Source organism: Chiloscyllium plagiosum, chromosome 1 (genome assembly GCF_004010195.1).
Source record: "Chiloscyllium plagiosum isolate BGI_BamShark_2017 chromosome 1, ASM401019v2, whole genome shotgun sequence".
Taxonomy (NCBI): Eukaryota; Metazoa; Chordata; class Chondrichthyes; order Orectolobiformes; family Hemiscylliidae; genus Chiloscyllium; species Chiloscyllium plagiosum.
In genome coordinates this window covers 60,864,485-60,881,869 of record NC_057710.1, presented here as the reverse complement: position 1 = coordinate 60,881,869, position 17,385 = coordinate 60,864,485, and the positions used below count along the sequence as shown (strand labels likewise).

The window sequence follows — 17,385 nt, the reverse complement described above, 5'->3', positions numbered from 1 at the left end:
AATAGTCTGAGCACCAGCAGCAAGTATGAAATTTGGTGCAGTTTTTGATTTGACTGTATGAAACCTATTCATGAAATCACTATACTTTGTGATGCACTGTGACACAGTGTAAGATTATATTTGTGTGTATTTGCACTTTAAGGGAACTTTTCCACCAAGTTTATAGTTTATTGCCTGTGAAATCAGTTAAGTAGTCTGCAGCCATAGTGGTATAACACAAATTGAGATTTTAAAAGCCCCATACTTCCAAACTACAAAAATGAGTATTTGACTAAAATTAGAATATATCTGTTATATTTCTGAACTGATTGGCTGAAAATGAGCACAATGAAGCACTGAAACCTGAGTGATCCAATCCATCAGATTTATTTTTGCCAAAACTCAACCAGATTACTTTGTTTTGCACTATTTCCAACAATCTATTCTCTCACTTGTGTCAATGTGTGTAGCTGAAAAGAATAGAAATAAAATCACAAAATAAAACAACCAAAATGTATTTGTAAAGTTGATTATGTAATGCTCAACTATTGGGCTTGTGCTGGGAATTCACTTGAACACTGGTATTGTCCCAGTTACTGTGGGCAAGTATGAGAGTTCCATCACTGGAACTGGAACTTTGCCTGCATACATTAACTTATTTAACCCAATTTAACATAATATTGTATGTTGCAATCAACTATGCAGTGGAAAGTGGTTGGAGAAGGGTTTCAGCATACTTTACAGTTTTAAAAACAGGTTATACTTATCAATGTTGTATTTACTGTTGAGGAACAAGGAGCCTTGTATTTCTCAGAGGTCTGATGTTTGTGGACAGTATGTTTCAGGCACTTTGTGCCATATCAATGTATTAAAAAATTCATTAGTCACCAAAACCAGGACTATGTGCTCGTTGGAGAAGCAATAGTATGAAGAATTTTCCTGTGCAAAGCTACATTAAAATGTTAATTAAAATCAACTCTGTATAGCCAAGAAGGAAGTTTAAAAAATAACTTCGAGAAGTATTTTAATTATTAAATGGCAAATCATTTCCTTGTTGAAGCTACTTAATACGTGAAAATATGAAGATCCTCCCTTAATCGATTCCAAATCCTGATAGTTCTTTCCAATGCTCCCAATGAGTGTATACCCTTGCTGGAGTGTAGCCAAATTTCTTTTACTCTGACCCTCCCAGTAGATGCACAGCTCACAAATTTTCCTACTTCAGATGTTTTATTTCTGTATTTTCTGTACTTCAAAATGCTGAAAGCAGCACACTGCAATCCCCATCATCCCCCTAACAGTATTGAATATTTCAATCCTCATCCCTATCTTTAAACACTTAGTGTACACCACCAGATGCCAAGTATCATCCAGTAAGCAAACCCTACATTGTGCATCTACATCTTCATCTCCACAACTATTAGAAATTTTTCTAATGCTGTTAAGCCATTTAACTTGAGGTTTTTGTCCCAGCATATTAGTTTGGCATTATCACATCAATCCCATTATTATCAACTTGATGCACTGCCGTTACAGTGGCTAATTATTTTCACAACAGAATTGGCTGCTTCAAAAACAAATGTAACTATTTTCTGTGGTATTGTATATGACATGTTACAATTAGCTCTGTTGTCTTGTTCCTCTTTCTCTTTGTCTCTGTTTCGTTATTTCACACATCTTTCTTTCCCATCTCTCTTCAGAGGGAAGATAGTGAAGTGGAAACTTATTAAATTGAAAAGTCTGCTGACTTTTTATTTGGGTTGGGGGTTTTAGGAAAAATTTGGTCTCAGTGATTTCTTTCCCATTTCTCTTTCCCCCCCTCCCCCATCAATTTTAGTGTGCTTCTCCACATTGCTCCTCCTTCGTGCTATCAAATCAACTATCCCTTATTTCCTTCACTACCCCTTTTGAATGATCCTCTTAACTCTCATACACTTGAACCTTGACTAGTCACCTCTGTCTAGAAAAGTCTATAGGCAACCAAATGCTCCCTTGTCCTTAACTAATGTTCTCCACCATTTTCCCCTTCTCTCCACCCTCCTGTCCTCTCCATTCCATCTCGGTGCATAAGAGCCTGGTACGGCAACTGCTCTGCCCAGAACCGTAAGAAACTACATAGTTTTGTGCACAGCCCAGATCATCATGGAAGCCAGTCTCCCATCCGTGGACTCCATTCATACTTTGTGTTGCCTGTGTGGCTTTTAAATATTTGTTTCTTTTTCCATCATCAATTTGTCTGTCAATGTCCAGCTCCTTCCTTCTTTGTTAAGTGGAAAATATAAATAGTTTAGTTGTTATAGCGAGATAACTGTATGCTGTTTGCTGGATTATACTATTTTATATGAATCAGGACTTAAATTGCATTAAAATGTAATCTATTTCCTGAGTTTCATGAATTTTCTGACATTAATCAAATACGTGGCAAAAGCTGCAACAAGTGTATAAACAGTCCTTTAAGACAGTTTTTTAAAACAAAGTATTCATTTTACTTAAGTAAAGATTATTATATTTAATCTCAACTTTTATTCAATTACCTCTGAAAAGCTGTTGTGTAGAAATTGCTGAGTTAATTGATTAGTACACCTAATTGCATGATGTTAATGCATCCTGAGAAATTAAGTATGTTATAAATGGCTAGCCAGCATATCCTAAATTCAGCTGTGTCTCAGCACAGCAAATATATCAGGTTAAGGTCTTTAGGAGACACTGAATCCTTCAAATGGAAGTTAGTGAAGACATTAAAAACGCAAAGGGCAGTACAGCATTGCTTGCGTTAGAAGTTGAGTTTTATTGAAGTTTTCTTTTCATGCCCTCAGGACGTTACAAAAGTACCAATTTAAGGAGGTAACCAACCTTTAACACTGCGTGAGAGGAGAGTGCTGATTGGTTTGCAGGTTAGCTCTGATTGGAAAAGTGTTGCTGTACAGAATGCACAAGCAAATCATAATTGCATGTTAACTGCTGAGCTTTGCTTAAATAATAAACCAGACAGATTGTGATTGATGGAAGCATTGCCCTGAGAAATGAATCAGCGAATGGCTGTCATTTAATTTTGTCAGTTAAACAGGTACTGGATATGTACACATTTTTTCTAGCTTTTAATACACTGCCATTGCACTGCACTGCACTACAAGCCCAACTGACAATCATACAGAAGTTAACATAGTTCTTTGTACACTCAGGACTATCCAGTAAATGTCCAATTACAGAATCCTATCTAATATTGTCGCAGGTTTTGTAAGTGTGAGCTATTTGGGAATGCTCAGTACCTTGCTTATTGACAACAGCCAAAGGAATATGTTGATGGATATTAGATTAGATTAGATTACTCATAGTGTGGAAACAGGCCCTTCGGCCCAACAAGTCCACACCGACCCGCCGAAGCGCAACCCACCCATTCCCCTACATTTACTCCTTTACCTAACACTACAGGCAATTTAGCATGGCCAATTCATCTGACCTGCACATCTTTAGACTGTGGGAGGAAACCGGAGCACCCGGAGGAAACCCACGCAGACACGGGGAGAACGTGCAAACTCCACACAGTCAGTCGCCTGAGTCGGGAATTGAACCCTGGTCTCTGGCGCTGTGAGGCAGCAGTGCTAACCACTGTGCCACCGTGCCGATATGATCTGCCTTGGTATGTAGAGTTGACATACCGAGCATCACACCGGCATGAAACTAATTTACCACATTATTCATTTGTGTGTTAGGCAGACATCCTTTTGGCTGGAAGGCAGTAGCACATTTGTGATGAATACTGGTCATATGACTGCAAAATTTCAACATTAAAAATTTGCTTCATCTGTTGTTCAAATGTTTGAGAAGCATTAACCTGTTCATGGTAGACTCTGGTAAACTGGGGATATTTCATGGCTACCTTTGGTTCATGAGTTTGCACCCCATAAAGTGAAAAATGATGTAATCAGAGTCTCAATATCCAACAGGATGGCTTTGGTGCACCCTATTTTAGTTTCCAGCTTCCGGTGGACAAACGTCTTAGGCCCTTTTCCCAAAGTTGGTGAGAAGGCAATAATCCTAAGAGTGTGGAACTGTCAGGTTTCCAATGTTAAAAAAATCACACCGCACCAAAGGTTTATTTGGAAGTACAGGTTTCGGAGCACTGCTCCTTCTTCAAGTAGCTAGTGGAATAGGATCATAGGACACACAATTTATAGTAAAAGATCAAAGTGTCATATAATTGATGTGATATATTGAACAAATCTAGATTGCTGTTAAGTAGGAGTTTCATGGTGAATGGTTGGGCCTTAAGGAGTGTAGTGGAACAGAGGGATCTCAGAATTCAGGTTCACAGTTCTCTAAAAATGGAGTCACAGGTAGACAGGGCAGTGAAGAAGGCTTTGAGTATACTGGCCTTCATCAGTCAGAGCACTGAGTATAGAAGTTGGGAACTTATATTGCAGTTATACAGGACGTTGGTGAGGCCACACTTGGAGTATTGTGTTCAGTTTTGGTCGCTTTGCTATAGGAAGGATACTATTAAACTGGAGAGAGAGCAGAAGAAATTTATAAGGATGTTGCCTGGACTCAATGGTCTGAGTTATAGGGAGAGATTGGTAATGCTAGGACTTCTTTCTTTACAGCATAGGAGACTGAGGGGGACCTTATGAAGGTGTATAAGATAATGAGAGGTATGGATAGAGTGAATGCACTCAGTCTTTTCCCCATGGTTGGGGCATCAAGGATGAGAGGGCATCAGTTTAAGGTCAGATGGGAAAGAATGAAAGGGAACCCAAGGGGCAATGTTTTTTACACAGAGAGTGGTAATACGTATGGAATGAGCTGCCAGCAGAAGTGATTGAGGTGGGTACATTAACAACATTGAAAAGGCATTTGGACAAATACATGGATAGGAAAGGATGAGAAGGACATGGGCCAGTGCAAGGAAATGGAATTAGCGTGGAGGTACATTTTGGACGGCATGGAAACGTTTGGGCCAAATGGCCTGTCTTTGAGCTTTCGGGCTCTCTGACTCAAATCACTTAGAATGGGGATGCAGGTTTCAATTGATTAATATGTAAATTGCAGAATTTCTTTCAAGTCACAGCTCCCAAGATAACTTAGGGTTTTAAAAAAAGTTACATCTCAGCTCAGACAGTGCATTAAAGATGTGAGGCTAGAGTCTGTTGGCATCCCAACCTTGAGTCAGACCGGTTCTATTTCAAAAGTAGTAATTTACAAAATGTCACATTGACTGACTATGTGCAGATTGTATGCTTTTTGAACAAAATAGAATGTATCTGCAAATATAAATTTGCAAATTCATCCCACATACTTGTATGCATGCGTTTGTGTGGGAGAGAGGGAAGACTGAGTGTGTGTGTGCCTGAATATGACAGTGTACATGCCTGTGAGAGGGTGTGCACATGAGTATGTGTGTGAAAGAGTGTGTATGAGAGGGGCACAATCACACAAACGTAAGTCTTATGAATTTGTCTTTGCAGATATGTTCTATTTTGTTCAAAAAGCACACAATCTGTAGGGAGTCAGTCCATGTGACATTTTATAAATTCTTACTTTGGAAATAGAACCAGTCTGACTCAAGGTTGGAATACAGAGACCTCACACCTTTAATGCATTTTCAAGGGTGAATGTCACTTTTTTTGTTGTACTGATCAAACCTTAAGTTATATCAGGAATGTGACTTGAAAGAAGGTCTGGGATTTACATGTTATGGATGTAGGTTTGCTTGCTGAGCTGAAAGGTTCATTTCCAGACGATTCATTACCTTACTAGGTAACATCTTCAGTGGACTTCATGTGAAGCAATACTGAAACTTCCTGCTTTCTATTTACATGTTTGGGTTTCTTTGGGTTGGTGATGTTATTTCCTGTGGTGAAGTCACTTCCTGTTTTTTTTTCCTCAGGGGGTAGATGGGGTCTAACTTGATGTGTTTGTTGATAGAGTTCTGGTTGGAATGCAATGCTTGTAGGAATTCTCGTGCATGTCTTTGTTTGGCTTGTCCTAGGATGGATGTATTGTCCCAATCGAAGTGGTGTCCTTCCTCATCCATATGTAAGGATACTTGTGAGAGAGGGTCATGTCTTTTTGTGGCTAGTTGGTGTTCATGCATCGTGGTGGCTAGCTTTCTGCCTGTTTGTCCAATGTATTGTTTGTTATAGTCCTTGCATGGTATTTCATAAATTACGTTAGTTTTGCTCATTGTCTGTATAGGGTCTTTCAAGTTCATTAGCTGCTGTTTTAGAATGTTGGTGGGTTTGTGGGCTACCATGATGCCAAGGGGTCTGAGTAGTCTGGCAGTCATTTTTAAGATGTCTTTGATGTAGGGGAGAGTGGGCAAGGGTTTCTGGGCGTGCTTTATCTGCTTGTTTAGGTTTGTTGCTGAGAAATTGGCGGACTGTGTTCATTGGGTAAACATTCTTTTTAAATACACGGTATAGGTGATTTTCCTCTGCTCTGCATAGTTCCTTTGTGCTGCAGTGTGTGTTGGCTCGTTGAAATAATGTTCTGATGCACCTTCGTTTGTGGGTGTTGGGATGATTGCTTCTGTAGTTCAATATTTGATCTGTATGTGTTGTTTTTCTGTAGACGCTGGTTTGAAGTTCCCCATTGGCTGTTCACTCTACTGTGACATCTAGGAATGGCAGTTTGTTGTTGTTTTCCTCCTCTTTTGTGAATTTTATGTCAGTTAGGGTATTATTGATAGTCTTGAAGGTTTCCTCTAACTTGTTTTGTTTAGTGATGACAAAGGTGTCATCCACGTAGCGGACCCAGAGTTTGGGTTGGATGGTTGGCAGAGCTGTTTGCTCAAGTCTCTGCATTACTGCCTCTGCTAAGAACCCTGATATCTGAGATCCCATGGGTGTTCCATTGGTTTGTCTGTAAATTTTGTTGTTGAAGGTCAAGTGGGTAGTAAGGCATAGATCCCAGTAGCTCGATGATATTCTCCTTGTTGGTGAAGTTAGTGGTGTTTGGTGTCTGTGTCTTGGGGTCTTCAAATAGTGTAGTCAGTGTTTCCTTGGACAGGTTAATGTTGATTGAGGTAGACAGGGCTGTTACATCAAAGGAGACCATTATTTCATCCTCTTCTATCTCAGTGTCTTTGACGGTCTTCAGGAATTCTTGGATGGAGTTGCGTTAGCCTTCCACTAAGTGTTTTAGTCTTTCATGTAGCTCCTTGGCCAATCTGTAAGTTGGTGCTCCAGGTAGCGAGACTATGGGTCTGAGGGGGGGGGATAAGGAAGAAAACCACTTCGACTGGGACAATACATCCATCCTAGGGTAGACAGGGCTGTTACATCAAAGGAGACCATTATTTCATCCTCTTCTATCTCAGTGTCTTTGACGGTCTTCAGGAATTCTTGGATGGAGTTGCGTTAGCCTTCCACTCAGTGTTTTAGTCTTTCGTGTAGCTCCTTGGCCAATCTGTAAGTTGGTGCTCCAGGTAACGAGACTATGGGTCTGGGGGGGGGATAAGGAAGAAAACCACTTCGATTGGGACAATACATCCATCCTAGGACAAACCAAACAAAGACATGCACGAGAATTCCTAGAAGCATGGCATTCCAACCAGAACTCTATCAACAAACACATCGAGTTAGACCCCATCTACGCCCCTTGAGGGGAAAAAAACAGGAAGTGACTTCACCACAGGAAATAACATCACCAAAGGAAATGACATCACCGACCCAAAGAAACCCAAACATATAAATAGAAAGCAGGAAGTTTCAGGATTGCTTCACATGAAGTCCACTGAAGAAGTTACCTAGTAAGGTAATGAAACGTCTCGAAATGAACCTTTCAGCTCAGCGAGCAAACCTACATCCAAAACCTCAATCTGAGCTACAAATCTTCTCAAAACTCACTATTTACATGTTAATCAATGGAAACCTGTTTTGCCATTCTTAGTGATTAAAGACTTAACAGCAACCTACATTTGTTCAATACATCACATCCATTGTATGACACTTTGATTTTTTACTATAAATTCAGTGTCCAAGATCCTGCCCCACTAGCTACCTGAAGGAGCAGTGCTTTGAAAGTTTGTACTTCCAAATAAACCTGTTGAACTATAACCTGGTGTTGTGTGATTTTTAACTTTGTACACCTCAGTGCAACACTGGCACCTCCACATCAAGAATCCCAATGTGTACACTCACCAGTGAAGTTAGGTTTGTGGCGTTGTTCCCTCTAAGTTGTATAGCTGTGCAGCTGCTGGGAGGTTCTGCACACACCAATTGGCATACTGTCACATTGGCTTCCACTTCTAAAAGCTGCAGCCACGCGCACGCGCGCCCACACACACCTTGGAAGTTGTAAGTGGATAGAAATATTGTGGGGCATGTTGTTTTGTGGTAGACAGTAAAAGGATCTCCAGTTTCTCAACTGGGACATAGAGGAAAAGGGCAGCCTGGTGACTGGTTAGCACTGGTGCCTAACAGTGCCAGGGACCCAGGTTTGACTCCAGCCTTGAGTGACCATTTGTGTGGAGTTTGCACGTTCTCCCTGTATCTGCATGGGTTTCTGCTGGGTGCTCTGGTTTCCTCCCACAGTCTGAAGATGTGCAGGATTAGCTGTAGGAAGTGCAGGGTTACAGGAATAAGGTGAGGGTGAGGGATCTAGTTTTAGTGGGATGCCCTTCTGAGGTTCAGTGCAGGCTTGACGCATGTAGGAATTCTATAACATCTATTTCCAATGTGAGTTTGAATGTAGAATTAAGACATGTAAGGAAATTATTCTCCTAGAATTCCATCTTGGATCGAATGACACGTGCCTCCCAATCCTTGCATATGTCTGATGTGTACATTTACTAGATTAGAATGCACAGCTGCATGCAAGAATTCTGTGCATGTTTTGATGGGCTTCCACCTTGCACTCCAATTAACTGCCAATCATTGTGAACTGGTGAATTTCCCATTTGCAACATCTCTACTGATCAGAGTTCATTTTCCAAGCAATCAGCACTCTTAATGCAGTGAAATTGTTGGTCTTAGCTTTAAATTGGCATTGTTGCGAATTGTCCAGATGAATACAAGATGGCAAGCTTTGACAAAATGTCATTTTCAAGCAAAACAAAGCATGTTGGATATATTTAAGAGTTATTATGAAATATAATGTTTTCTTTCTTTAAATTTTTTTGGATATCAGAAATTTCACTTGCTGATCACAAAAAGTAGCACTATTAATTTGTTCAGAATCACATAGCTAGAGCGTAAAATCCAAGTGCTAAGTTTGCATAGATAAATGTGGATTAAGAAATTTATAATATGGGAAATCTGACAGGCTGGGACAAAAACACAAGCCTGTGTATATTTTTTCTTTGTTTGAATAACCCAAAGGCACGGAGATACTCCAGGATCTTTCGCTGCTTCTGTCAAAATGCAGCACCAGCTAGCTGTGATACTAAAGCTCAGAGCTCCTGACATAGTTGTGTTCCATTGCTCACCTCCACTGCTGAAATACCAGGCAAATACCTCCGATTTAGTCTTCAATACAGTTTGGCCGTATGTTGTCACCTCTCAAAATCTTAATTGTTTTAAGAATGATGCACATATTTCACAGATTATTGGGCAGAATTGGGGATTTAATTCCAAAGATCATATGTTCTGAACAGAACATTCTATCACTCAGGATGAGAAACACCATGGGAGATCTGCCAGCAGGATAAAAACATTGAAATGTCAGGAGCCCGGTTAGGAAGGAGTAGGCAGGGCAGGGATTCTCCAGGAGATTGCACTTCCACAACAGTTTTCAGTGAGGGATGGTTTGATGGATTTTTAAAAAAATTATGGGCGGCACGGTGGCACAGTGGTTAGCACTGCTGCCTCACAGCGCCTGAGACCCGGGTTCAATTCCCGCCTCAGGCGACTGACTGTGTGGAGTTTGCACGTTCTTCCCGTGTCTGCGTGGGTTTCCTCCGGGTGCTCCGGTTTCCTCCCACAGTCCAAAGATGTGCAGGTCAGGTAAATTGGCCATGCTAAATTGCCCGTAGTGTTAGGTAAGAGGTAAATGCAGGGGTATGGGTGGGTTGCGTTTCGGCGGGGCGGTGTGGACTTGTGGGGCCAAAGGGCCTGTTTCCACACTGTAAGTAATCTAATCTAATCTAATCTAATCTAATCTAATCTAATTGAAATACTCCTAAAATTTGAATTCAGCAATTATTTTAAATGTCTATCTTATAGGAGAGCCCGATGATCTGCTTGAAACCTTGAAAGAGAATATGACTGAGCTTAAAATCCTTCAAACGTTGAAATCATTGGCTTTCACTGGGAGAGGAATACAGCTGGCAGAAAGGGGTCAGAACTCAGAAGCTCTGCAAAATCTCCAGCTGAGTCTACAAGCTTATCCTGGTACCTTATTTTTGTAACTTTGATTTGCATTTCAACATTTAAATGTTAATTGTGCAATGCATGCCAACTTCGGTATTTCATGGTTACCAAATGTTATGGATATGTTTCTTTTTGTGAATACTTTTGGTGACCAAAATTAATATAAATTCAGCCTTATTCCTAAAAAGTCAATAAGTTAGGATATTATTTGTTTTTTATTGACTTGCACTTGCATTTGCAAAGATTAGAAAAACATCATTAATTCTAAAATTGCACTCTAACTACCATAGAACCAAGGGGAAACGCATTGACTGAAGAGCTGAACGTGTACATGTGATTTAAAATAAGATATTGATGGCAATCAATTTTGTTAGTTAAAAACGCTGTTTTTTGGATTTAGTAATGTGTCAGCTATATGAGGGTGTGGGATACCTTCTTAGTGCCAGGTTGGTGACATTGAATATGAGAACATATGTGGTTGGATGAATGCAACCTCGGACTTCTTGGACTGTGACAAAGCCTGCTGTTTTTAGTGTCCTGTCATATTTAATTAGCTCTCCGTAAGAATGGGAACATAGCATGAACTTGCACAAACAGTGCATCTGTGACCATCTTTATGTAACCGTGCAAACAGATTGGCAATTATTAAGTCATTTTACCACTGGCAGCCTTGAGATGACTTTATTAAAATTTGGATGAATCTGCTGTCTATTCACACTGACTGAATAGACTGGGGCTGTTTTTGCTGGGGGGTCATAAGCTGAGGGGTGACCTTGTGGAGGTTTATAAAATCAAGAGAGGCTTGGATATGGTAAATAGATAACATCTTTTCCCTGGAATGGGGGAATCCAAAACTAGAGAGCATAGGTTTCGGGTGAGAGGGGAAAGACTTAAAAGAGACCTAAAGGGCAACCTTTTCATGCAGAGAGTGATTAGTGAATAGAATGAGCTGCCTGAGGGAGTAGTGGAGATTAGTACAATTGCAGCATTTAAAAGGTATCTGGATGGGGATATGAATAGAAATGTTTTGGAGGGATATGGGTGAAGGGCTGGCAAATGGGTCTAGATTAATTTAGGATATCTGGTTGGCATGAACGAGTTGGACTGAAGGGTCTGTTTCTGTGCTGAACATCTCTGTCTCTATAACTCTATGACTGTGTGCCTGTGGTGACAGTAAATTCTAATTCTGATTGCACCATTTGGAACAACGTTTCAATGGTAAGTAATAAAATAGTTGTCAGCAGCGGCAAAAATCTAAAAACAAACAGAATTAAGTGTTCTGCCAAGTACTGAGTGACCTGTGCAAATTCTTTTTTTTTGTCTAGCACTTATATAACCAGTATTCAGGGTGTTCGTGTTTGTAAAGGTTTGTGAATTCTGCTCCAATTGTAGATAGTTTTGAAACCATATATCATCTAGTAGAAGTTCTGTGGAAACTGGAAAGGAAGCAAGAAGCTGTCACGTTTTGGCTAAAAAAAACAGAAGCAAAGCAAAGACACAAAGTGAATGCCTTAAAGTAAGTAAAACTGAGCTCAAACGTTGAATTTAAAGAAAATTCTAAAGCACGTTGAATTATAAAGATTTGCTTACGTAATCTTAAAATTCTTAACAATAACCAGAAGTATCGTAAGGTACGATAATATAGTGATTATGGTAATCCAAATGGCTTGGCCTAACAAATGTGAAGGATACATGTTTAAATCCTATTATGGTAGTTCGAGAAATTCAATTAATTTTTTTTTAAATCTGCAAATTAAAAGCTGGTACAGGTACACAATCCTTTATCCAAAATCTGAATCCTGAATCCCAAATCCAAAGTTTTTTTTGTGGAGTGTGGAGCGTCATTTTGGCGTGTGAACAGGTGACCCAACTCTACACCCACTCGAACCATGTCACTCTGATGTGACTTGGCGGCGTGCTGCAGCACTGGCACGCGTTAATTATGTTTCAGCGCTTGTACTATTCACACGTTTGTCTGTTATTAGGTAATTCTTTTTTAATTTCACTGCAAAAATATCATTTATTCTGAAATCTGAAAAATTCCAAATTATGTTAAACAACTGGCCCCAAGGATTTCGGATAAAGAATTGTGTACCTGTACTATAAACATGACCTTGAATCTATCAGATTATTTTAAGAACTCAACTAGGGAATGACCTGCCATTTTTATTTAATGTGGTATTTCAGTACCTTTTAATATTGTGTATATAGTAATTAGATTAGATTACTTACAGTGTGGAAACAGGCCCTTCGGCCCAACAAGTCCACACCGACCCGCCGAAGCGTAACCCACCCAGACCCATTCCCCCTACACCTAACACTACGGGCAATTTGCATGGCCAATTTGCTTAACCTGCACATTTTTTGGATTGTGGGAGGAAACCGGAGCATCCGGAGGAAACCCACACAGACACGGGGAGAATGTGCAAACTCCACACAGTCAGTCGCCTGAGGCGGGAATTGAACCCGGGTCTCTGGCGCTGTGAGGCAACAGTGCTAACCACTGTGCCGCCCAAATGTTTATCTGTACTCTGAAATGGCTGGTTGAACCACTACAAGTAAATAACACCAATTTATAATATCCAGGCTAATTAGAGGAGAGCCATAAATGACATCAATGTCCATGTTCTGCAAACAAATTTAAAAACAAGAGCATGGCTGATCTTCTGACTTAATATACTGTCCTTTCAGCTCTGTGACTCAGTCTGATTCTATTCCAGGCTATTTTGAAAGGCTGCTTTTCCCATATTTAAGGGTCCCTTGAAACAGTTGGTCAGTCTCAGTTCAGTTCCAAATAGGTGTCAAAGCCCAGAACTCTTTCTTGTTCACCATTGGGAATATCACTTGGAGGCAGGAAAATAAATTGTGCTTTGAGCCAGTTCAGTACTTTTAAAGTGTAATTAGTGTTGTGATGTGGGAAATGCATCAACCAATTTGTGCACAGCAAATCCACAAACAGTAATGTGATGACCAGATCATCAGTTTGCGTAATTATGATTTAAGGGAGAAATATTGATTCAGATGCCAGGAATAACTCCCCTGCTTTCTCTGTGATATAGTGCCATGAGATCTTTTTATATACACCAGAAAAGGCTCAATTAAATGTCTTGTAGTAGACTCTTCATAATGTAACAATCCTTTGGTACTGCATTGGAGGTTCTGAATTTTGTGTTGATGCCTCAGGCAGGACTTGAGCTTCCACCTCTGATTCAAAGGCAAGGTGTTACAACTGAATGACAGCTGACACAAACAGAGTGAAAGGAACTTGTCTGTGCAATAGCTAAACTAGGAGTCTGTAATGCTGACATTGAATGAAAAATGTTGTGTGAATGAGACAAAATTTCACTCACCTGATGTATTTTGTCTACTCCATGACCTATGAATAATTCTGTTGTAAATAGTGGAAAATGATTTTTAAAAAAGACAGATGCATTTGCTAGTTATAGTTGTAAATTTCAAAAGCTTTTAAAATGTACCAATTCTCCACTGGTGAAATTTAATCCATACTAAAGTCTCAGTGATAGTTACCATAAAATCTTTATTGACTGTTGTAAAAATGCGTTTCGTTCACATAAGTTCTGTAGGATGTGTAATTAGTGTTGTCACGTGGGAAATGCATCAGCAATTTTGGGCATGCCAAACTCTTACAAGTGAGGGAGATGATTACCAAGGCCACTCAGTTCAAGATGGAAAGTAGAGATGAGAATACTCTAGTGCCCAAGGAAATGTTCAATTTTAAAAGTCTCCTCAAAAGGTGCAACGAACAGAAACTTCCAATGGTGTTGAATCCAGCCTGTGGCCCAGCTTCTGGTCAAATTTGAATTAAAGTTTTAAACTTGCACTAAATATTGTATATAAAAAAATATACTTTTGTGTGAGTTATATTGAGAAAACAGTACAACTTGCAGAAAATCCAGGCTGTAATATATTGGTGCATCACTTTTTATGAGATGTATGTACAGATATGTTTTCATTAAACAACATTCTTTCTTTGTAAAGAAACAAAACATGGAAACTGAAATGGTTTACTTTAGACCTGCAATTAGAAAGACTACTTTCAATTTAAATCCAGTGGCCTAATAACATGTATGTTTTTAAATCAAAATAAGTTTGGGCACTCAAACCAGTTCTTTGGGACATATAATCCTTTTGTAAGAGAACAAAAGGGTTGACTCACGAGGGAAAAATAAATACTTATTTTACCATTAAAGGATATAATTCTAAGGTCACAATCTCTACATATTGTTGAAACAACATGCAGGGGTGTTCAATGTTCAGCTGGCCCTTGATTTACCAGATCCTAATGTTCAGTGCATAAGGTGGCTATCAAACTCCAACCTACTGCCCTATCAACTAGGAGAAAGTGAGGACTGCAGATGCTGGAGATCAGGATTCCTGAAGAAGGGCTTATGCCCAAAACGTCGATTCTCCTGCTCCTTGGATGCTGCCTGACCTGCTGTGCTTTTCCAGCAACACATTTTTCAGCTACTGCCCTATCTGTCTATTCATGTTCATTATAGGGAAGGAATAATTGACAATGCTATCATGCAGCACTTGCAAACAAATAGCTGCTGACTCGTGCTCAGTTTAGGTTCTGCCAGGGCCACCTGGCTTCTGACCTCATTGCAGACTTGGTCCAAACATAGATAAAAGAGCTGAATTCCAGAGGTAGGGTCAGAGTGACCGGCCTTGAAATCAAAGTCATGTTTGACCAAATGTGACATTGAGGAGACCTTGCAAAACCGGAGTCAACATGAAATGGGGAATACTCTCTCCACTTGTTAGAGTCAAATATAGGACAAAAGAAGATAATTGTGATTGTTGGGGATTAGTTATTATAGCTGCAAGATATTTCTGCAGAAGTTTCTCAGGGTAGTGTCCTCAGTGCAACAATCTTCAGCTGCTTCATCAGTGATCTTACCTCCATCATTAGATCAGAAGTGAGGAAGTTCGCCAATGATTGCACAATGTTCAGCACCATTCACAACTCCTCAGATACTGAAAGAGTCTGTTGATGTGCAGCAAGACCAGGACAATATCCAGGCTTGGACTGATGAGTGGCAAATAATAACCATGACATCTCCAACAAGATAGAATTCAATCGTTGAGCCTTGATGATCAATGTCATTACCATCTCTGAATGCCCTGCTATCAACATCCTTGGGATAACATTGACTAGTTATATAAAGCTATAGGAGCTGGTCAGAGACTAGGAATTCTACAGCAAGTAATTCCCTTTCTGTCACTCCAAAACATGTTCATCATCTGCAAGGCAAAGCCAGGTGTCATGATAAAATGGCTTTAAGACGGTTGTTTTGTCATTTTGTTTTAATTTTGAGCAGGGGTTGAGACAGAGGTACAGAGTGGCCTGTTCTAGGCCAAAAAAATAAACAGTTTGTGAGGATTTGGGGTTTTTTTTTAAAGTTGGAATAATAGAAGCAGCACAAATGGGTGGGGTCAACCTTCCACAGAACCAAGATTTTAGTTTAATTTTCAGTAGATGCTTGGGTTTCAAAGCTGGATGTGGAAGCTGTCATTCTTCTCTGTTACAGCGAAAAGCTTGGGTTCTCTTCCTGCTGCTAGAATTGCATGACACAATCTATTTTACTGAATTTGCTTTGGCCAAGAGTGTGTTTATGGGATGTTATTATATTGGAACTGTTGCGACTTAGCAGTTAAGTAATCTATTATTCTGTTAAGTTTTCCATTAGAGTTAAATTATTAAATTATTCTTTCTTTTGTTTGTGTTTTAACTATAGAGTAAGAATCAAATTTGTTTTGCTTCAAGTCTGGTTGTCTGACCAACTGAATTGCATCCGGGACACAATGCTGCCTAGGCCGCCATCTTAAAATATTTTGACGGGGTTTTGTCTGGTCCATAATGCGGGACTGTGATCGATTACTCCCCATTTGCCTGGATGAGTGCAACTTCAACACCATTCAAGAAGCTTGACACCATCCAGAACAAAACAAATTTTTTGATTGTCACTCTATCCACCACATTTAACATTGACTGTCTTCACTACCAATGCACAGCAGAAACCATGTGTAACATCTATAAGGTGCAATTTAGTTACTCATCAAGGCTTCTCCGGTGGCATCTTTCAAATCTGCAATCTCTACCAGCAACTTCAAGTTCCTTTCCAAGCTACCCACAATCCTGATTTGGAGTTATGTTCCTGTTTCTTCACTGCCACTGGGTTCAATTCCTGGAATAGCCTTTCAAAAAACATTTAGTTCCCCCATAGCTATAGCAATTCAAGAAGGCAGCTCAACACCACCACCTCTGTGTAATTAGGGATGGTCAATGGGTGCTAGCCTCGCCAGCAACACCCACATCCCCTGAAAGAACATCTAGGAGAATATCCCACCTATCGAGCACAGCTTTCTTAGGCTTATTTAAAACAAATTTTTGTCTTCTTTTTCAGACAAATCCCCTTATTCGTGATTTCTTGCCTTAAAGAAATAAATACTACAGAGGAAGAAGCTGTTTCTAAAAAGTTGGAGGAATATTGCAGCAGTTGTACAAAGAGAACATAACCATGCAATTTCTGAGAGCTACATCTTCGTTACGTATACAAATGATCCAGTTTCATCCAAAATAAAGGATCAAGAAGATACCAAATAAACAGCCAAGTTAAATGATCTCCAGGGACAGACTGTTGCTTAACTTGACCATGTTATAAATGTTTGTAAAGAAATATTCTACTCTATGTGTCCATCTTGAAATAATAATTAAAAATTTGTAATGTCCAGTTATTACAGGATGCTAAAACGTCATTTCATTCCCATAGTTTGGATCATGCATTAAGCCAGTTAATGCATCTGTTATAACCCAACAAAACAATCTTGAAGTAATTTGTTACATTCAGATTTTAACTATATTTATGAAGCTTGCATCACACTGAGCGAAAAGTGTAGATTTAGATCTTTCAATGATGTAACATTTTGTACAAAAATAAAAGTTCAAGTAGAATTATCCCAGGATATCCAAGTATCTAAAGTTGTCCTCCAGTTTTACTAATGCGCAACAAGACATTCAATTACTATAATAAATAAAGATCATGCTTTAGAATATCTCAATCTGCCACCAAAG

At 39.6% G+C, this 17,385-nt stretch overlaps 1 protein-coding gene across 2 annotated transcripts in view; it reads left to right on the top strand.

Annotated features, from left to right (window-relative positions):
• fancg (FA complementation group G) overlaps positions 1–17,048 on the top strand; it is a 66,449-nt gene extending 49,401 nt beyond the window's left edge. Inside the window, exons 12-14 of one of the 2 annotated variants that reach the window (XM_043687853.1) lie at positions 10,143–10,310; positions 11,682–11,805; positions 16,718–17,048. In XM_043687853.1, the coding sequence (XP_043543788.1) occupies positions 10,143–10,310; positions 11,682–11,805; positions 16,718–16,829 (404 nt within the window). In that variant the 3' untranslated portion in view covers positions 16,830–17,048. Of the gene's footprint in view, positions 1–2,795; positions 2,874–10,142; positions 10,311–11,681; positions 11,806–16,717 lie in introns of those variants that run through there. The other variant, XM_043687861.1, reaches the window with a different exon arrangement.
• The last annotated feature ends 337 nt before the right edge of the window (positions 17,049–17,385 follow it).